The sequence below is a fragment of the Panulirus ornatus genome, chromosome 67 (assembly GCF_036320965.1).
Source record: "Panulirus ornatus isolate Po-2019 chromosome 67, ASM3632096v1, whole genome shotgun sequence".
NCBI classification, from domain to species: Eukaryota; Metazoa; Arthropoda; class Malacostraca; order Decapoda; family Palinuridae; genus Panulirus; species Panulirus ornatus.
The window spans coordinates 1532392-1555128 of NC_092290.1; the positions used below are offsets into that span (position 1 = coordinate 1532392).

The following is a 22737-nucleotide window of genomic DNA, read 5'->3' on the forward strand; positions in this document are numbered from 1 at the left end:
GTCTGGGGTAAACCATGGAAAGTTTTGTGGGGCCTGGATGTGGAAAGGGAGCTATGGTTTTGGTGCATTATACATGACAGCTAGAGACTGAGTATGAACGAATGTGGCCTTTGTTGTCTTTTCCTAGAGCTGTCTCATGCACATGTGGGGGGAGGGGGTTGTCATTTCATGTGTGGCAGGATGGCGACAGGAATGAATGAAGGTAGCAACTATGAATTATGTTCATGTGTTTATATGTATATGTCTGTTTATGTATATGTATGTATACGTTGAAATGTATAGGTATGTATATGTGCGTGTGTGAACGTGTATGTATATGCATGTGTATGTGGGTGGGGTTGGGCCATTCTTTCATCTGTTTCCTTGCGCTACCTCATTAACGGAGGAGACAGCGACAAAGTATAATAAATGAATAAATAAATACATATCAACGTATACATACAGATACATACTCAGACACATGCATATATTCATATGTATATATTCATACTTGCTGCCCTCATCTATTCCCGTCGCTACTCCACCACACAGGAAGTAACCCACACGCACACAACACAGTACACACACACACACACCCACCCACCCACCCACCCACACTGCAAAGTAGCACCAGGAAGACAAAGAATGGGCCATTCTCTGTTTCCTGGCCCTACATCGCTAATGCGGGAAACAGTGATTAAGCATAATAGATAGAATAAATAAAAAGATTTGGCTCTGAATGTGTTCTTCAAACAGGCATAACAGTTTAGGTTTAGCTATCAAATACTAGGATTCATACCCACCGGCAGGTTACCATGAATGTCTTCATTCATTACTCATATCCTTGACAGTGATATTACAGATTTTCTTTTATACTTGTACACTGTATTTGGCAGATTAGGAAAAGCCTTTCTTTGCATGCATACATTCTCTACCTGTCTTGTAAAATGCCGAGAACATGCTCATAGATTTGGAAGTTATTCTCAGTTTTTCATTTTAAATTTGGGTTATGTAGCAGAGGGGGACCACATTAGGTGATTTCAGAGTGCCATATTGTCATGCATTTGCTTACTTTTTATATTTATTCAAAATCCTTTGGCAAGAGAGACTTTACACCATTGTTAACAATATGCTATATGAAGAAGGTGATTAATTATTTTTCTTTTTGCTTTTGCTTACAGTGGGTAGCCCGAATAGCAGTATTAACTCGCTGCAGTCATTGACGCAGACAGCAGGAGGGTCATTAGCAGGACTACGGCCGTTGGCACCTGCCCTCACCCCTAGCCTCGCTAACTATTACAATGAATCCCTCATTTCACACGTACAAAATTGGCCAGCTGAGGCCCTAGAAAAACCGGTATGAAATGTTTTATTTTTGATTGTGTTCTTTATGTAGCATAGATTTTATAGTTGTCATTTTTATTGTGAGGTGATTGAAAAGTGATGTGTATAGAAAGTGATAGAAAATAAGAAGACATTGGATGAGGTTTACTTGGCATGCTAAGTCAATGGTAATTGCATTATTGTACAGTCTAAGCAGTTATGCAAAGCACATATCATGCAGTAAGGCAAAATGGTAAAGATGCTTTCTCTGTGTGTGTCTTTCTTTTTGTTTATATTCATAATCTGTATAGGGATTGTTTATGATTTAGGAAGTGTATTACAAAAATAGCTACATACATAATTTCAGTTTCTTGCATTTTTCTTGCTCTGTTGCATATAATGTGTTAGTGCTAGGTACTTGAGTGGTTTCAGACTTTTTTTTTTATCTGGGTTTCTTTTCCTTCGTTTGTTTTTGATGACGTACTAGCTTAATAGGGTTTGATGAATTACTACCCAATATTTTGATGGAAGGCTTTGAAAATTTTCACTTTGTACTGCATGTGGTATTAAATTACGAATAGACATATGATTTATCACAGATAGTTTTAAATTAAAAAGATTAAAATTGTTGTTATATGAAGAGGTATTTGAATAATCACTTTTCCTTTAAAAAAAATTTATCATTATTTATTAGGCGCAGAGACTGTCTGAGGAAGCTCATTCTGTTGGGAGTCTGGTGATGACGCGGGTATCTGCCGAGCTCAAGATGGCACGTTCCCTTGTACGTCTGGCAGAAATTCAGGCCACACTCCATGAACAAAGGTACTGTACAGATGTCAGTAATGCCATGAGGTGTGTCACAGTAGCGATAAGGTGACAACTTTGTCAGCTGAATTGCCTACGTACAGTCTACTAGCTTTAAATGTGTTGCCATAATTTTTGCAAAATTATTTTTAGATCTGTTATTCAAAAATAATCAGTGGTTGGACAAGATGTTCCCTTTTTTATTATTATTATCATCTACACCAAGGTTGTGAATATTCAGGAGATAGACAGAGAAATTGTACAGTTTTCAGAATTAAAGATTTCCGTTCAGTGATTTTAAATGTGAGTACTAAGTTAAGGACTAAAGGTCCAAGTATTTTTCTTTAATCAACTTTAAGAAATAGAAAAGAGAGAAAGAGTACCTTCCTACCTTTGAGTAGCTACAATGAGATTTTGCAGTGGCAGCAGGGTTAGCATGTTGCTCTTAACCACTTGACTTGTATGTTGATAAACTACATTTTTCTTAACTGCTTCTCCTCGTCCTTTCATTTGTTGTGCTTGTTGAATGATGCCATAATTTTCAGCACCTACTACTCTGGCATAGTTCTCTATTGTAGATCACTCGTTATTGTATTCAGCCATGAGTCTAATCCCCCCTTTGAATTCTATTGTCACCCCAAGTTTTCTAGATTGCCCGGCATTTTCTTAAATGATAGTTCTATCTTCCATGATGGTTATTCTGATTTCTTTGTCATATGCATTTCTTGTGTTCCCAGGAATTACACATGACTTCAGAACTCTGTATATTCCTTGACTGGTTGCATTTTGGTTTGAAACACTGTTAATAGTTCCTTCTGTTTGTTGCCAGGCATATGTTATCTCTGACGTTCAAGACTATAAAGTTCTAATTCTTTTAATCATTCATGGTAACTCATGTGCTCCATTCCATTTGTCTTACTTGTGAAATGTTTCTGTATTCTTTGTTACTTTGTTCAGTTAGGTCTACTTTACAGGTGGCCATACAACTCAGCAGTATTCAAGTTTACTTCTTGTAAACATTAAGAATTTTCATCGTTTGTCACTTGTTGCAGATGTTCTAGATATCATTTCATTCATTATTTTGCTAGAAAGGACTTTCTGTTGATATGTTTATTGGATTCAAGAGAGTAAGAGATCTTAAACACATTATTTTGATAGAAAGGACTGTATGTTGCAATGTTCATTAAATTCAAGAGAGTGAGAGTTCTTAAACACACTGAATTTGTTTGAGTTCTGTCACAGTTTTTAAAGCAGGCATTGTTATTTTTCTTTAATTGCTGATTAATTCATATTGTAACAACTGTTTGTGAACAGGAATTGGAATGGAAACTTTCTAATATAGAATTCTTTTGAGTTATGGAGAAGAAAAAACATGAGTTTCCTCTGAAAACACTGCATTAGACTTGCCCTGTGCCAGTGGCCTTTTAAGGGTGAGGTATGAAGGCTAAAAAGTGGCATTGGAATTCATCAGTTATGGAGACTTTTGCCATGGCCACCACCTTGAGGGAGTTTCCTAAGGGAGCAAGCATCAGAGATATATGTAGGGAGTTAGATTTTTTTTTTTTTTTTTTTTTTTTTAAACTATTCACCATTTCCCACATTAGCGAGGTAGCGTTAAGAACAGAGGACTGGGCCTTTTTTGGAATATCTTCACCTGGCCCCACTCTGTTCCTTCTTTTGGAGTTAGATGACATATATCTGTAGAGTCAGGAATGACTAACATTTATTTTTCATATCCATGGAATAATAAAGGAAATGGGTGTCAGAGGATTTAAGTGCTTTTTATAACTTTCATGAAGTTAGTAGCAGGAACCTAGGACCCACTGATTTTTTTTTTTCATCACATTTCTTCTGTAAATTCTATCCTAACTCTTGAAGTAATGATTATTTAGATATTTACGTAAATACAAGAGAAAATGGTTGAGCCCAGGTAAATTGTCATATAGAGGCTAGCATTAGATGATACAATAAATTTGATTTTTCATATATTTTTGACTCATTACCTTCAGTATTTTATTACCTTGCATGAAGTAATAAGAAGTAACAGAAAATAGATGGAGTGTAGTTGGCAGTACTAGCAAACCCCAAGAAATGAACATTTAGAAGTTAGCACTTGCAGCAAAACCTGCAAATTACACTTGGTAAATGACACGGGAAATGGTACCTTTAATGTACCATGTTTTCCTTATTGCAAGATGCTCCTTTATATTAGTTGCAGGGCTGAATTTGAGGGATATTTTAGTTTTTAAACATATCTGAGTTGCATCCTTAAGTAAGTTGCAACTCTGCAGTCTTAAAATATTCATCCAACTGCTATTTGACATGTGTTTTGATTATTGTGTTTGCATATATTGTTATATATAATGGTTTTGTTGTTTTACATAAATGAAATAAAGAACCATTACAATTTGTTTATGCATGTTCCCTTTCCTTTGAAGTTTGATCATTCCCATTTGTCACATGATGAAGATATTGTTTGTATTATTTTAGTATTTTGTGCGTAGTTTTGTAAGGCAAAGTTTCATGAGAACAGATTTAAGAAATAATCTCATTGGTTAACATTCTTTCTCTAACTGTCATTTATAATGCATCAAAACCAGAAACCCCTTTCCACAATCGGGTTTCATAGACCTTTCTGTGGTTTCTCGGGACTGCCACGGGTCAGCTCATTAGAACAGCATGTTTTGCGCTGTATACCACAATGTCCCAGTTTGCTCTATCCCTTGCATGCCCCACCCACCTCCAAGTTCAGATGCTGACCCTTCAGAGTACTGTTCACTCCATCCTTCCGAATCATCGTTGATTTCCTGTTTTAACATGTTCCCTCCACTTTTGACTTGTATACCTTCTTATTTGTCCTCTCTTCACTTGTCCTCTCCATATGTCCAAACCTTCTTCAGACTCCTTCTTCAGTTTTTGCATACATACTCCTCTCACTGCCACACCTCTCTCTTACCTTATCATTTCTTATTTGATCAACCCTCTTCACACCTCATATTGTCCTCATTCCATTCATTTTTAACACATTCGCCCTATACATTTTATTTAAGCCCCATGCGTTGCATCTGAACAGCTCCAATAGGACTGTTATACCATCAAACATCCCCATCTTTGCTATTCTGTTTGTTATACCATCAAACATCCCCATCTTTGCTATTCTATTTTCTGCCCACAATCTTTGTCCCTTCTCCCAACATATTGCTCATGGTTCCATATACTGCCATATGTGTTTATTTTTCTATATCTGTATCTCTGATGCCTATTCCATTCTGGAACTCCCTCAAGGGGGTGGCCACGGCAATAGTCTCCATAACTAGTGAAATTTAGTGCTGCTGATTATCCGTGGATGCTTCACCCTGTCAGGCCACTGGCAGAGGACACGTCTAGTGCAGTGTTTGCGGAGACGCCTACCTAATGTTCCTATGACAGCTACTACTTAATGCTGCCATATTTACCCTCAGTATCTATAACATTCTACTTCCTCTGTGCTAAACCTAATAATCATGCTTTTGTTCATATTTACTCTCAACTTTCTCCTTTCACATACACTTGTAAACTCAGACACCAGCTCCTGCAATTTCTCACTTGAATCTGCCACCAGCATTGCCATCAGAAAACTGATTCACCTCCCAGGCTTTCCCACCCCCAACACACATCCGCTATCCCAGACCCTTGCATTTCCAAATTAGTTCATTCATTCCATGCTACTTTTGGCAGTGCAGCCTTGAAGCTGCAGGAGCCATTGGAGAAGGGGAGGTCTTGGGGTTATGTAATGATAATAGCACTTGCCACTACTCACTCCCCTTACCTAACACCTTTTATGATTCCATATTTACTTATCAACCCTGGTCTTCACTTTTCCACCCCTCTCACCACTCCCTCTCTTGAGTACCCATTGAGTTATTTTCTTCATGCTCTAAGAAACATGCTCCAGGCTATCATCCAGTAACTTAAGTGTTTGGGATATCTGGGTTTGTAAGGTAAATGCTTACTATTTACTGCCATTACTTACTTTGAGAAATCTTAATCATAGTATCATTTAAAGAATAACACCAAACAATAAATTTTTGATATCAGAGTCCACTTTAGATATTGGGGGAGGTTTGCATGGTGCATATGAGGTGCATTTTGTTGTGTACAAACTATAAAGATAAAAATGCAAGTTGATTTTGATTTTGATTTTTTTTTTTGTATTCCAAGAACGTACACCATTGTGTAATAAAGAATTTACAACCTCTAATATAATCTGTTTAAGATTCTAGTTTGTTTGTTTTTTATCTTTTTCAGGATACTTTTTCTACGTGCTCAGAAGAGAGAACTTGAGGAAATGAAGGCACAGAATTCCTTCATGAGTGACACATAGTGTTGGCCTGCCTGTGATAGCTGCCTGGGACAGTTGTCTGGATGTAGACATGCCTGGGAATATTTATAAAGTGTTATATTTTCTTAATCATGTTCTGGATGTGAACATTGGTGAAGTCCAAAGTGTAGGGTGTGGCAGTGTGGCAAGGCCCCTTTTGTGGGTCTTTGTGGGCTGTGGGCAACTGCCACAACAACCATGACCACAACAACCGGTGCAGGATGCACACTGCCACTAGCCAGGGTGATTGCTGGCTTCACGCAGGATTCACCTGCCACCTGCCGTCCTGTGTCTGGACCAGCCTATCCTTGGCTACCCTCCACTGATGTTCCCAATGTCATCTGTGTTTCTCTGTGATGAATGACACAACTAGACACCTCCAAAGGCTGAGCCTTTACTGAACTGCTCAGCCGTGTCACAATGTAATACCGGCTATGCCAGAGGCTGGCACTGTATCACACTCCCTGGGGTCTTGAAGTTCACCCCCTTGAGCAACATCTGTCCTGTTCCCTTCGTCACATACACTGTGTTTCTTCTCTGCTGGCTGACTCGTCAAGCCCACGTGGATACCTGGAAGTCTTGGCAGAGCTCTCCAGCCCATTAGGTTTGAAAATTGTTGTATTTATTGCTTTACACATTTCACAACAGTACACATGTGAGCCACAGTTCCAACCAGCTTGTCACTACTGGAAGGAAATCACAAAATATTTTCACCAACTATATTCGCTGTCAGGAGAATAAGTTGGAAGAGTTCTTTGTTTGATGTTTCCGATTCAGTAGTAGTGGTACACATTTCATTGCCTATTTGCTATCAGTAGATTCTGGAGAGCATAGTTGAATTTCTTTACTGCTTTCCGTAATCAGTTATCCAAGTGTAAGTCCTGTGAATGTGTGTTTTGTGTTCTTGGTGACTGTCATTTGGTCCCCAGGGTTGGATTTGAGGCAGTGTCTCATAGCACGTTGATGCTAACAAATTAAAGATTATTTAAGTCATTGTTTTGCTGGCCAATCTGTATCTCAGTCATTATAGTTCCAACTGGGCTGTGAAAAGTTTCTTTGTCATGTTCTTAACCAGTTGTTATTTCTGCTTCAGGAGTAATGTGTTGAAATATTGAATTATGGGTGAAAAAGGTTAATGAGCATTTAGTTGAAAGGTGTGGTCATGTAATGGGCTAGGAGGCCATCTTTAAATGACAGAAAGTAAAAGATCTTTCTCTTTGTTTTTAGCGTTTTTCTTCAACTGAAATCTTTGTACATTTTCTTCCACCAAATTGACCTTTTAAGTTCTACCATGTATTATGACATACTTTACAGCCATTGGGCTGTCTTTGGTTATGGTAACCTGAATGTCAGTCTCATCTTGCAACTTATGATTATGTGATTATAGTGGAATCAGGAACTTATTCATTTGATGTAACATTATATATTCATTCTTTCAATTGTGAAAAGTGGTGTTTCTCTTAGTTGGTGAGAAATATGGTGTTGGATGCGATGGTCATTCTGTTGGAAGGCTTTAGTCACCTCAGTAGTTCCTCAAAAATGTATAAACCTCAAAAACTAAGGGCCAAAGTTTTTGTTAAGCATGGGAATAATTGTAAAATATTGTCCACATTTTATATATGAAATACACAAATTTTCATAATTTTTGTGGCTGCCTTTAAAGTTTTATAGAAGTGACTTGTAGTGTGCATGACTTTGTTGATGGAAGGTAGGATATACATATTGAAGAAAGCTTAGTGATCATTGGCAAAGCATCTGACATTGTGTACAAACCATAACAAGAGAGAAAGTAAACTTAGATTGCAAAAATTCTGGTTGAACAAAATTTCCCAGTCACCATCGGTAGATTACCGAGTTAACTATGGTGCTAAATTCTGAAGGTTTTTGGGTGTGTTCATTGAAAACTGTGATGTTTTGAGCAATTTGAAGGTAAAGAGTTTGCTTCTCATATATTTTCCTAAGTTTCGACCAAAAGATCTAGTCTGAAAAGTATGTTAAGAGTTCGATTGCATTCTTGCATCACAGTTATGCCATTATGTACATCAGGTTCACATTCATGAAATTCTCTCAGGTTCATTTGTGTATAACAGATGAATTATGAATGTACATAAGGTGGCACAGTTTGTTAAATGTGCTAAATGCATGTCCAGATTTATGAAAAAATACTATGATACAGTGCCAAAGAAAGCTTTATATGGCTTAATTCATCTGTTGTTTGTTATGTACCTGATAGTCTCTTCTAAATGTGGTGCAGTGCACAATGGTGGGCAAAATTTTTGAACTGTGCTTGGTGCAATTCATGAAATAATCTTTTTGAAATGTCTTTAGTTCCACTTGAAAATTGAAAATTTTGGAGACAAAAATCATTGATTTGGTAGAATCACAGTGGATATGTATAGGTACTGTCTTGATTGCCAAGCCCAGATCAAAAATGTTACTTGGTGTTTTGTCACAAAATTGATTTGGATGATAAGGATATGTTGGTTGACAAAAGCAGCAGCTATTACATATTTTGGATTATGTAACTTTAATATCTTTGCATTCCATTTTCTACATAAATTTCTGACATCATAATTTTATTAGCTCTGTTTAACTGCAGTGTTCTCTCCTTAATTTTCCTATTTGTTCTTTCAGATATGTCAAGTATGCCTTTTAACTATTATGCCCTGTGTACCATTTCTTGTCATCCTATATGTTTTCTTACGAGCTCCAGTAAAATGAAGAGGAATTGGGATATGTTTATTTTTAACCCACCATGTTCATAATTGATCTCTTGTTGGCATACATTTTCCTGTGATTCTCCATTAGTCTCACACAGTTGATACTTTGTTCATAGTTAGATTTAGGTATCAGTGTTACTCATTTCTCATTCTCATTTCTATTTCAAATTCTCGTATCTCTGTACAATCTTTCTCACAGATTTTCTCTCTCTTTCTATCAATTTGATACCTCATAGAGCAAATTGTAAAAAATCATGTCTAGGTTCCTTTTGTTGAGTTGTAACCAATTTTGCTTGGTTCACTGTCACCGTCACATGCAATAATTTTGTCCCTTCTCCCATTTGCTGCAGTCCTCTCTGGTTGTATATCTAACAGTTTATGCTCTCAGTGAAGTTTCATAGTCCAGTTAAGTTATTGGTAAATGAAAGTTACTGAATACCTAAAACTAGTTGGCTATTCCAAAGTTGCCCGCACCAAATTTGGGCAGGCAGGGACACACACATGGCTTATAGCCGAGTTAACAAGAGGCTACGGATTATTTATCTGTGAAAGAAAGCTGGTGGATTGGCCACACAAGATGGCCCATATCCACATGCTTGTACATAATATGTTTTAACTTAGAAGTACTCAGCATATGTAGGTTTTGTACAAAAGAAAGGGGGGCTAACATTCTTGTGATAAATTGTATGGTTACCTCTGCTCTGTGTATCCGTGGCCCTGGTGAACTGTGTGACCCGTTATTGCCTAATGTGTTCAACACCTTGGCAATTTATAGTATACTGTTATGCATATTTTATCTGACCATTTTTGTAACAGACCTTATTTCATTGGTACACACTCAAAAACTCTATTCACATCATTGGTTACAATATGAAGTATGGTGTGTTTTGGGATAAGTTCCAACCAAAAAAAAAAGTTTGAAAGGCATATATGTTTGAAACACGAAAGAAGCATTATAAGACGTTTAAATTTATTGTGCTGAATGGCCTCCAGCTTGGCTGTGATGACAGTGGCATCTGTTCGTTGCCCAGCTGGTGACCAAGCTGACGTAGTGGACCTAGAGAATCAGATGTTTACAGGACACAGATTCACTATTTGTGTTGGTCTCCCCTTTTTCAACACTTGCTTTAGGCCAATTAGCCTAATTTTGTAAATATCATTCCTTCTCAGAAAGGTTTAATAAAGCTGAGCTCCAGACAATACTTTTATTTATCCTGGATATTTTTTAACATTGGAAGACAAAAATATGGAAAACAAATGTGATACTGATGTTTCAGCTAACATCATTCATGAGAAAGTGAAAGCAGCAACAGATTTCTTTACTTGTTACATCATGTATACTATTTGTTAAGCAGCAGAGTGGCAGATGCAAGATTATCACATATTTCCAGATTTTTTTGATTCCTCTCAAAAGATGCATGCACACACCATCACCAGTATCATTTTAGGAGATTGGTTACAGAGACTTACTGTCTGCTTTCAAATGATGATATTACATTTATGGTTAAGGAAATATACTGCATGTTCATATGGCCAAAACTTGAAAAATGCTTCTTAACTTTGGTCACCACACCAAAAGAAGTGCAAAGAGCTAATAAGGAACATCCAGGGGAGAGCAAGAAGAATGGTACCATAATTAAGAGAGCTGAGGGAAAGGCTAGAAAATATAGGGGTGGAACAACCAGAGGGTATGACATGGAATGACACAAGGAGCTCATAAAAAGATGTGAAACAGTTAGAACAGTATGTATGAGAGAACTGAAGATGTGCTGAAATGTTTTGGACATATGGAGAGGAGTGAAGAAAGGATGATGAGGAACTTATGCATGTCGGAAGGGAAGGGAAATCAAGGAGGAGGTGGAAGGCTGGAGTGAAAGGTGCTTGGATGGTTTGAAGTCTGAACATGCACGGATGTGTGAGGCGTGTAAGAGATGAGAGCAAATTAGCATGGTGTGGTATACAGGGAATGATGTGCCATTACTGGACTGAATCAGGGCATAAGATGAGGTTCAAGGAAACCTCAGAAAGGTTTGTGGTACCTGATTGTGGGAAGGTGCCAACAGTTTCGTTGCATTATACATAACAGCTAGAAGATGGATATAAGCAAACAAGGCCATTTCTTCCTGTTCCTTGTGCTATCTCACTAATAAATGGCCATATGTGCACATATGGGGATAGGGGATTAAGAATACTTCCCACATATTCCCTGCGTGTTGTAGAAGGCGTATATATATATATATATATATACATATATATATATATATATATATATATATATATATATATATATATATATTTATATATATATATATATTTTTTTTTTTTTTTTTTTTTTCTCTCCATACTATTCGCCATCTCCCATGTCAGCGAGGTGGCGCTGGGAACGGGGGACTGAGCCCTTGAGGGAAATCCCCACCCAGTCCCCCCTCTCTGTTCTCTCTTTTGGAAAATCAAAAACAAGAGGGGAGGATTGCATATATATATATCATCCCTGGGGATAGGGGGGAAAGAATACTTCCTACGTATTCCCTGCGTGTCGTAGAAGGCGACTAAAAGGGAAGGGAGCAGGGGGCTGGAAATCCTCCCCTCTCGGTTTTTTTTAATTTTCCAAAAGAAGGGACAGATAAGGGGGCCAGGTGCGGATATTCTCTCAAAGGTCCAGTCCTCTGTTCTTAACGCAACCTCGCTAATGCGGGAGATGGCGAATAGTATGAAAAAGAAATATATATATATATATATATATATATATATATATATATATATATATATATATATATATATTCTTCTTTTCTTTCTTTTAAACTATTCGCCATTTCCCGCATTAGCGAGGTAGCATTAAGAACAGAGGACTGGGCCTTTTTTGGAATATCCTCACCTGGCCCCCTCTGTTCCTTCTTTTGGAAAATTAAAAAAAAGAAAAAAAAAAAACGAGAGGGGAGGATTTCTAGCCCCCCGCTCCCTCCCCTTTTAGTCGCCTTCTACGACACGCAGGGAATACGTGGGAAGTATTCTTAATCCCCTATCCCCAGGGATAAATATATATATATATATAGGGGAGAAAGAATACTTCCCACGTATTCCCTGCGTGTCGTAGAAGGCGACTAAAAGGGGAGGGAGCGGGTGGCTGGAAATCCTCCCCTCTCGTTTTTTTTTTTTTTAATTTTCCAAAAGAAGGAACAGAGAAGGGGGCCAGGTGAGGATATTCCCTCTAAGGCCCAGTCCTCTGTTCTTAACGCTACCTCGCTAATGCGGGAAATGGCGAATAGTATGAAAGAAAAGAAAGATATATATATATATATATATATATAGGAAGTATTCTTTCTTCCATATCCCCAGGGATGATGTATGTGATATGAATATGTACATGTCTATATATGTATGTCTGTGTATGTATATGTTGATATGTGTATGTATGTATACGTGCATGTATGGGCATTTATGCATATATAGGTGTACATGAGTGGATGGGCCATTCGTCATCTGGTTCCTGGCACTACCTCGCTGATGTGGTTGAGAGAGCAGAAGAGGCTGTGTTAAAATGGCTTGGACACGTGGAGAGAATGAGTGGTGAGAGATTGACAGAGAGGATATATGTGTTAGAGATGGAGGGAACAAGAAGCTGGAGACCAAATTGGAGGTGGAATAATGAAGTGAAAAAGATTCTGAGCGATTGGGGTCTGAACATACAGGAGGGTGAAAGGACTGCAAGGAATAGAGTGAATTGGAATGATGTGGTATACCAGGGTTGATATGCTGTCAGTGTCAGGGCATGTGAAGCATGTGGGGTAAACCATGGAAAGGTATTGTTATGTAACCCCAGGATTCCTTTCCATCTATCATTAAATGATACAGCCCCACCAAAGGTGACCTCACTCGCAGTGTAACCACTTGCAGATGGAGCTAGGCAGCACCCATACTTTCTATCTCCTTTTTATAGACTGTTTCTATATACATGAATTTAAGTCATTTAGTATTCTTCTTGTATTATCTCAAAATAGTTTTGTTACTGGATAATAACTTATTTCTTAAAGTTTTCCTAGGATTAAGGGAGAAAGACTGATATCCATGCATCTCTAGTGAATCATATAACCAAGTTGGATTTAACCGAGTTGAAGGAAATTCTTCACTCGTATTTTCTCACTTCTTAATTTTTGGAACAGAAGAAGGACCCAAGTGAGGATGTTTTTCCCAATGAACTTGTTCCTCTGTTCCAAATGGTCCTTCAAGGTGGGAAAGGCAAACAGGTAATAAAATTGTACATCACCCCAAGAAGAGGATGAGAACCCGTTGACTTATGTAAATTCATTTATTCTAAATACTTGAAAAGTTTGATTTGTCATTTATTCCAGGAAAAATGTATTGTGGTTTCGGTGACTGAAGATGTGTAGCTTACAACGCATTTGTTCTTGTGACCTCGGCTTTCAAGTTAGTCAAATGATTACCAGTACATTAGAAATAATCTTAACTTATATCACTGAAGATATCACTGTGAGTATTGGATCAAAAGTCTACTATAATGTGACATACAGTACACCATACAGAGGTCAGTGTAACCTTGACATCCAAGGTCAAGTGACTGCTATTCTTATAATTAGTCTGTCAGGGCCATAGTTCCTTTACTATTGAAGATAACTGTAACCTATGGTGTCAAAGCTTAGGTAAAATTATAAATTCTTTGAATTTGTATATTTGGACACAGCAACTTAAAACTTGAAATCATCTTTAGAATTAACAATCTGTTGCAACAAAATATTCTTTGATATATAAATATTTTTGCAAAAAAGGCCACATTCGTTCACACTCAGTCTCTAGCTGTCATGTGTAATGCACCGAAACCTCATCCCCCTATCCTCATCCAGGCCCCACAAGCCTTTCCATGGTTTATTCCAGATGTTTCACATGCCCTGGTTCAATCCATCAACAGCCCATCAACCCTGGTAAATCACATAATTCCAATTCACTCTAGTCCTTGTACACCTCTCACCTTCCTGTATGTTCAGACTAACATAAAGAAAAAAATTAGTCTTTAATGGATAAACTTTGTGAGAGATAACTTGCTATATAGTGTTCTCGTGGAACATGATAATTTCAGTTGAATGTTCTTCATGGAGCATGACTTTGTTGTGTTTTCTGAAGCACAAAATTTCTGTTGTTCTTCTTCGAGCAGTGATAATTCTTCATCAATATCACCCTTAGAGCATGATTTATTTTTTCTTGTGCGTGAAGGATCTTGTAAGAGCATTCTTGACAGTGGCCAGGTTCCAGAGTTGGATGGAAAGCATGGATCCCAGGACTGAGCCAGCCCAGTAAACTATGATGTGTTCAGCATTGGTATGACCATGGCAACTCCATTTGAGGCTCGTAGCTAAAACTGGATTGAAGTAACCACCAGAGTAGCTAAGGGCTGCAACAAGTCAGCGTTAGCTAAAAGTTCATAAATGAGAGTTTGATATGATATTCCAGTATCACAAGACAGGATTAGGGTGGCTTAAGACTTAACACAGGTGGCTCACCGAGGAGGACCATGGAGGTGGCAAAGAAGGAATCCATTGCAGAAGCAAATTTGGGTTTTATTTCTCCAAGAGCTCGGGAGACAAGGCAACAAGCACATGTGAGCCAAAACTCTATAAGAAAGCCAAGGATGACTGGTACTTGAAGGTCAGCCTTACAGTTGTCAGTGGTGCGACTTATATGTGTTTCTGCCAACCCCATCATCCAAAGGTACTTCATCCATCTGCAACATGCATGTCACCTCTGATTTATATGATATTCAATTAATGATTCATGTTGGTGAACTATAGAACTATATTTTGATATTATATATTTACGTTAAAGAAACTAGTAACCTGTAAAAGTTTAGATAATTTCAAATTAATGGAAGATTAATTACTATATATGATGGTGGGATGTGCTTAAGATTTATGGCTGTATCACACTTTTCTTAGTCAATAAAAAATGAATATTGATTGGTTTTTAGTGTTTAGAGGAATTCAACTTATAGTTCAGTGAAATAACCGGTAGTTTTAGCTGTTTCAAGTAAAAAATTTGACAATTGCGATTGAAATATCAAAGAAATAAATTACTCATATTTCAACTGATATAACCTTTGTATTAAGTTGTCTCTTACAATAAAGCGGGTGTGTAAATTTGCCACTCAGTCTGATCTTGCTTGCATGTGGTTGTTGATATGTATAGCTGTTCTTGTGAACATATTAAGTTACTTGATTATGAATATATTGCACACACTTTTATTGTCAGTGGAAATAAAGGTATGTTTTTCTTAATCATCCAAAGGTCATACAACACATTCTTGACCTATTAAGTTACTGCTTTCTGTTTTTGGAAACAGTTGAAGATAAATATTTCTAAACTGATTAAATGGAAAAAATATATATCACATTAATTATTAAATAGCCTTGCAGTGATCCAGTATCCCATCAACATTTTACAGCTTGAGTTACTCACTTGGTGGAAGCCAGACCACCTATAAGCTGAGCGATGATCTTGAGTAGAACATGTAATAGATTAGCACCATCTTCGAGGTACTGCTCCAGGAGAGTGTAAGGACAGGCAGTAGCTGAGCCCCAGGTCTGGCTCCGCCATATGATAATCAGGAACAGTGAGACACTGTATACGGCCAACCCATAACTCTGAGCCACTGCGGCAAAATGGGAGAGGAAGATTATATGTCATATACCCCTTCTACATACACGTGTCGTCTTACTGTGCCCCTTAGTCATCCTTCAGCTTCTATGCATATTCCCTGAAGTACTCACCCACTTTATGTTGTACCCCCTCCATTGTTCCCCCAACCTGAATTGTCTAACGAAGTAATTACAAAGATTATATCTTTCATTATGTAATAAAGGAAGAACATGAAAAATAAATTCTACCTTAATTATCCTTTCAGTATACATAACTGATTAGAACTTTTTAAATCATTTCATCTGTTAATACTGATAAAAGTTGCCTCATTCTATTATGTTTGTCCCCGTCTGAAATATATCCTGCCATGCAGGTGATACCCTCGGGCCCACTTCCCTCAATACCTCCAGACCTTGTCCCTCGTTTCCCTCTGCTTTGTTTCTGAATGTTTTATGGCATTACTTTGGAGCTAAAGACCTTGACCCCAGCTTCCCTTTTTCCTCACTTACCGACGGACAGTTCATAAGACGTGGCACACATCTCGGCTGCGGCCACCAGCTCCAACAGGCATCCCTTTAGCAGCTCGCCCTGGTCCGTTTCACTCAGGCGGCCGCGGACGACATGCGACAACGCCATGTGCGCCACGATGGCAATTAACGACACCACGATAGACATGTTCTGTGGAGGGGAAGAGCTGTCACATTGTGTACTTTAGAAAGATGTGAGTAGAAATTCATGAAGGAAATGTCGGAAATCTTAAGCTAAAGGGAGTTTGGTGGTAAATGAAGTGCTAGTTTCTTATGCCCTTAGATGGGATAAAGGGTGTTGAGTATACTTTGTAGAACACGGCAATGTTTGATCATGGTTTGTGGCGTGCGTGGTTGTTAGATCTTCATGCATTGTAGGGTGTGGGGGTGTTAGATCATCATGGCCTCTGGACAAGGATAGGATCATGGTGTGTGTGTTATCGTTTTGTCTGACAGAGAATGTTAGGACCTCATGGTCATAGGCTGTGGGGAGGAGGTAGAAACCTATGGTTTGTGGGAGAGGGAATGGTGGCTCCCCGTAGTTTGTAGAAGGTACAGTAGATCCCCATAGTATGCGGGAGAAGAGATGATAGATTGCTATAGTCTTTGGGAGAAGGGATGGTAGATCGCCATAGTTTGTTGGAGAAGGGATGGTAGATTGCTATAGTTTATGGGAGAAGGGATGGTAGATTGCTATAGTTTGTTGGAGAAGGGATGGTAGATCGCCATAGTACACCAGATAGAATATGAGTGACGATAGATTAGAGAAACGTCAGAGATACTCTGCTTTCTACCTGCCCGGTCCTCACTCTTTACTCTTGCAACACATTACCTGAGAGGATCTTGTTCTCAAGTGTTTCCCTGTGTTGTCTAGCGTAATTTTCCTTTCTCGTTGTTCACACTGGTTTTCTTCAGTTGTATGACTGGTGGTAACCTTTCAGGAAGGTCTAGTGACCTTATGGACCCTAAACAATATATGCAACTACTAGAACAACTTAGAACCTTTTTCTCCCTTGTAATGTGTTGTGGTGTGAACTTAGCTAAAGTTACCGTCGTTTTCATTAGATTTATTCAAATACACTCATTAGCTGTTTCAATATGAATTGGAGTAACTATGAATGAATAAGAGATCGATATTTCATCGATTTAACCCAAGACAGATGCTATCCCCCTGAGGGCAATGTTTCATGAGTATAACTTACCGATGGGTACTTCCCAAGACGACCAGAGATGCGGCACCTGGCAACTGTAGTGTTCTATGGGAGATCAGGCCATATAACCGGGTCGGCCTTGTCAAGTGGCGACCCCGAGAGCGGCCACTATGTGGAGAATAGTTACTGTTTCCAGCAACAGCTCTCATCTAATACGAATGGAATTTCTTCATCCGACGTCAATTATGTATGGAGTCTTTGTAGTACGCACGTTCTGAGCCAGTTATACATGGAAATTATAGTTATTATGAGAAGTCCGTTTGACAACAGTTCAGGTTTATGGTAAACACACTGAGTCATCAACGCCACGACGCAATCAGTAGGTCAAGTAATGTGTCGCTGTGAGCTGGTGGGCCGGACGACTGGCTCCTGACCCCAGTCCTGCCGGGAACATCACCGCCACTCCTATCGGCCTGCACCAGACGGGATGGGATCGCGAGAGAAGCTGATCTCATTCACCATCCTCAGGAGAGGCCGTCACATCACCCGTGGCTGGACGAACTCCATAAGACACGCACCGCCGGCGAGTGAGGAGGCTTGTGTTCACAGCTGCTGCGGGTTACCACGAGAAACAACCTCTAGAACCCAGTATGACAGTGATCACGAGGCTAAGCCCATCGTCTACAACATTGTAGGTTTGTTACGTAAAGATTCCTGGGAAATAAAGAATCTTCGGGGACGTGTAGGGAGCGCCTCAGCAACACCTGGAGGATGGTCACTATTCACTATGAGTACAGGGCCCACCTGTAGCCTCCACGTATCAGACAACATATCTCCCAACACTTCACCAGTTATCAACTTAACACATATCTTGTTCGAGACTCTAGGCCACGATTACATGAGGCAAGGTCGCGGATGGTTCACATGAGCGTCTTGCTGCTGAGTCTGCTACTTTCTACTGAGCAGGTTCTTCCCAGGACCTGTTCACAACGCCTGCTGCCGCTGCTACGGGATGTGGGTACCAGACTGAACACCCAACACGGCCCGCTGCCCTTATGGAGGACCTCTGCCTAGCTAGAAGCTACGGTGCAGCCACACTCATGATGTAACCTCTCTCTCTCTCTCTCTCTCTCTCTCTCTCTCTCTCTCTCTCTCTCTCTCTCTCTCTCTCTCTCTCTCTCTCTCTCTCTCTCTCTCATGAAAACGCATTATGCTAAGCACTCTCATGTAGCATCGTCTCGGGTCTGGATGTCGCCCTAACCAAATCCTCAACTGTGTAAATGCAGACCATGCAACAGGGAAGGGTACCAGCCGCACTGCTACACATGTAACCGAAGGACGTTCCGTTTCTGATTTTCCACCGAGAAACACAGGATACCTGGAATAATGCAGTTATTCCTGTGGAACTCTTGAAAGACATTGTGCTGGTTCATCATAATATAGCATGTGTGAGTAATATCTGTATCTTAATATCAAAGAAATTTAACTGATGCTCGAATCCAGTATGATGTCAATGTATTGTCAAGTTATGTAATGCATATGTAGTGCTTTTATTTTCAGATTTTTGTCTGAATATGCAATTCTTAATTTTTCATTTGATGTAACAATAGATTTGAACCTAACAGCATATCGTAGACTTACGACGTATTTTTCCTTTCATCTGTGATGCTCAGGTCTTGACTGTAGGAGGTAGCAAACATAACTGTGGAGGAGCTGAGGGAGCAAGACGGCCTTACATGGTAGGTACCTGACGTGTGCTGCCAACGCCCCTGGTCCCGAGTGACACCACTCACTTCTGTAACGATCATATGGCGGGACATCTCTTACACCTGGCCAAAGGTATTTTACTGTCAGAGAATAAAACCAGAAAGATATAATATTTCTTTATTAGATGTAAGAAACTAACTAAGGCAGAGAGAGAGAGAAAAAAAAAAGAGGAGGATGCAAGAGAATGACGTAAAGGGAAAGTTTAAACAAGTTGTTGGAGTCATTATATGAGAATCAGGTAAGGCTCTCTAAGGAGCAGACTGGGAGTGGAAACAGTAAGATCAGCGGTGAAAGATGGAGTATCGGAGGAGTACAGGTGGAGGAAGATCAAATTGATAATGGGAAGGGATCAGACGGGAACTGGATGGATTGAGGTGACCGATACTCTGTAGGAAAGGAAATACGAAATATATTAGAGACAGATGATGACATGGATGAGGCTGTTGATGTTATTTACCTGTCTGAACAAACACGCATAAGAGAGTACAAACAGGTAAATGCACATATGTAGAGAGGACACCAAACATGTCAGCTTTACTCATGGTTGAGGCAGCTCCTCTGCCTGAAGGTTCTTGCTGACGGTGTAACCCCAGAGCTGTGGCACTGCTTGTGACACTTGGCACCCCAGTGGTATGGTGGGGCACTGTGGGGAACAGTTGGCACTGAAGTGACAACTTCCTCAGTAGGTCGTTGGCAAGTGCTGGGAGTGGCCGCTGCTGAGCTCAACCAACCCTTCGTGAGTGTTTACCTCACGTCGGCTTCCTCTTAAGGATCATATTTTTCATTTATCATCATCTTCCTCTTAAGGATCATATTTTTCATTTATCATTATCATCTTCAATTTGCCTCTCATCTCCAGCTGAGCGCAGCTAACATAGCAAGTACGACAGCCTCTGCTGCACCTGAGTCCGGGTGCACCTGCACGGCGAGGTAGTACTCGTTATTTACTTCTCATGTAGACTTCATTGCGACCAAAGAAAAGGACAAGTTTGGCGTCTCCTAGACCGGCTCGCTGTAGGTCTGCTACTTGTTACTCTGGTTCCTCCTGTGTTGTGTTGGCATGAGGCTCGGGAGCAACGAAAATACGTGCCGGCTACGGTGACTGTGAGGTCTCATGAGCCGGACATTTATGACTGCAAGAGTTTAAAAGTGCCGGTAGATGGTGAACAGCTTGTTCGGTATAAAGCTTCGTACGTTGTTACAGCTGAAGTGGTTGTCACAACGAGGGGTGGTTAAAGTGACAAAACTTACTCTCTTGAGGACAGCTACGGCCCTTGGGCATCACGCATGACCTCGGGTCTGACAATCAAAGGTCAAATAAAGTCAAAGTCATCATACCCAAGGGTCGTACCATCATGCTCATGGTTTGTACCGTCATACCCAAGGATCGTATCATCGTGCCCAAGGCACCGCAGAATTTCAGAACCTGAAGTCAAGGACGGTGGTGATCCCTGCATCGTCGACCACATCCAGACCAGGGAGAGCGTTCATCAAGTGAACGATGTTATCGCTGTAGATGTTTCTAACATTGATGTAAAATGTTTTGGTGAGACCTGACTTATAATGTACACTTGTTTCACTCTGTAATCTACATTTGGGATGTAAGTGCCTAAAAGAAATGTTATTCTAATTCTTTTGGCGTCCGACAGAATCTGTCCTAAAGAATCTGGTGTTCGCAATCGCTACAAGATATTCCTTAGAAAAAAATAAACACTAATAAACAGACAGAGGTTGGCCTTAGGACAGGTTGTACGGGAGGAAGGTCGTCCTGGTTTGATACGACAGCTAAGGGTGTGTCCCAGCAGCTAGGGGGAATGTCCCAGCAACAGGATAAGCAGACAGCAGGTTATTTACGCCTGGTAACCGTTCATGTGAAACTCCCTATATCCGTTGAGCGGGCCATCTGGCGCGCCGACGACAGCTGGGTAATGACGATTCAGGTCGTGAGATCAACTGTGCCTCTGAAGGGTTCAGGAATCATTCAAAACATTCACGATCTTTGCGCAAATTTCTTGGCATCATGTTAGGTCGTGTAAATATCTAAACAATTCTCCCAAATAGTAATACCTGTTCTTACTATGGAAACTTGAGTTGTTGTAGTTAACTTATTTTTCCTCTTTTGATCACAATACATGTACATACATCATTACAATATGTGCATGTTCACGCAACGAAATAAGGTTTTCTTGGGATTTCGGAGAGAAAATGTGATATTGGTCTTAATGGTGGCGCCAACTGGCAAGGTCCCTTGGAGGCACCGTAGTAAATATGGGGTGACATTGGCACCTACCCTGGGGCTCGCACGGTGGAAATAGTGCCATCCTCAGTGCCAGACGGAGACCTTGACACTGTTGTCCCCAGCAGTGATGGACGGAGACTTTGTTATTGTTGCTACACTGTAGTACTGCTTACCTCTACTGTCACACTAAGTGCTCATTTGTCACCCAGAGCAGCGCTGTGGCCCACACTATGAACAACAGTGTCTTCCCCTGCAGTGGTAGGTGCCTGTTACCCGCTAGGGGGTCCATGGCAGCCATGGCAACAGTCAAGTTTCAGAATAGAGTATATCGTTAAGCTTTCCTTAGTTTCCCTCTTATGTATGTATGTTGTTGGATTTGCTACTTTTCAACAGTTAAAGGTCATTCAGCTGAAGTCTAAGGCCATACGACGAACATAAAGTACAGGAAGTATTCTGTATTTTTCTGTCTGTTGATAACATGTGCTGACAGACATGATGTTATACATGTGAGAATTTCATATTAATCGTATCTTTCTCATTTACATAATAGGTTAAGAAATCCTCTGTTCTAATTATATAAGTAGCTCCATTCATTTTTTGTAATAAACTTTTAACCAGGATGCTTTTAAATATTTATGTAAAATTACCTTCAAATTTTGTGCTACCTTACCATATCAACCACATCTCATTCATACGTGTATGTGCAACGTGAGTTCGGTGCACAGACGTCGACCCGCCTGCTGGCTTAGGTGAGGCTTTTAGCCATATTGTGAAAAGTGACCAATTGTACATGATTTTAGAGGTCATTTTTTACGTCTATACACTGAACATAATCGCACGTAACCTCTGTGTAGGCACACACATCAACATTCACGATACTACACAAGACCACCTGTTCACCTCCGTCCTTAGGTCAGACAGATATTAGTTACTACGGGAAACGGAGCCGTACCCCGGCAGGTGTTGATGCTGGTGCCTTTCATTCTATGACAATTTTACTCTATGATTTTAACGGGTTTTTGACTAAGGCTTCAGTGTTGATAAGTAGTAATAGTTTCAAACAATGTCACACACATGAAAGAACGTGATGTAAATATGAAAGACACATTCCAGGTAATATATTCTTACATTTTGGCACATTTCGTATTTCCTAATGTCTGCCCTTAAGTAAGTACAGTTAGGGCTCTGTTCATCGTGTTCCCAGCTTTGAGGAGAATGTATG

The 22737-nt window shown here is 39.8% G+C and overlaps 3 protein-coding genes across 4 annotated transcripts in view; 2 read left to right on the forward strand and 1 right to left on the reverse strand.

The window, feature by feature from the left end:
- The window catches only part of wcy (WW domain-containing adapter protein with coiled-coil wacky), a 57707-nt gene extending 47321 nt beyond the window's left edge, over window positions 1–10386 (forward strand). Inside the window, exons 9-11 of the mRNA XM_071658763.1 lie at window positions 1161–1336; window positions 1997–2124; window positions 6394–10386. Of these exons, the coding sequence (XP_071514864.1) occupies window positions 1161–1336; window positions 1997–2124; window positions 6394–6469 (380 nt within the window). The 3' untranslated portion in view covers window positions 6470–10386. The remainder of the gene's footprint in view (window positions 1–1160; window positions 1337–1996; window positions 2125–6393) is intronic.
- Window positions 10387–12276: 1890 nt separating this feature from the next.
- Window positions 12277–18565, reverse strand: LOC139747030 (aquaporin-11-like). 2 transcript variants are annotated; one of them, XM_071658772.1, is made up of 5 exons: window positions 17191–17314; window positions 16341–16509; window positions 15652–15844; window positions 14700–14920; window positions 12277–14590 (listed from the first exon to the last, which is right to left on the reverse strand). In XM_071658772.1, exons 2-5 carry the CDS (start codon window positions 16504–16506, stop codon window positions 14391–14393), a joined length of 780 nt encoding a protein of 259 aa, XP_071514873.1. In that variant the 5' UTR covers window positions 16507–16509; window positions 17191–17314; the 3' UTR covers window positions 12277–14390. The 2 variants fall into 2 exon arrangements, with proteins under 2 accessions (XP_071514873.1, XP_071514871.1); XM_071658770.1 differs by lacking the exon at window positions 17191–17314 and adding an exon at window positions 17561–18565 and having other exon boundaries at window positions 12279–14590.
- A 1310-nt stretch (window positions 18566–19875) lies between these two features.
- The window catches only part of AQP (aquaporin), a 36284-nt gene continuing 33422 nt past the window's right edge, over window positions 19876–22737 (forward strand). The window contains exon 1 of the mRNA XM_071659161.1: window positions 19876–20012. The gene's annotated coding sequence lies outside the window, so the exon portion shown is untranslated. The remainder of the gene's footprint in view (window positions 20013–22737) is intronic.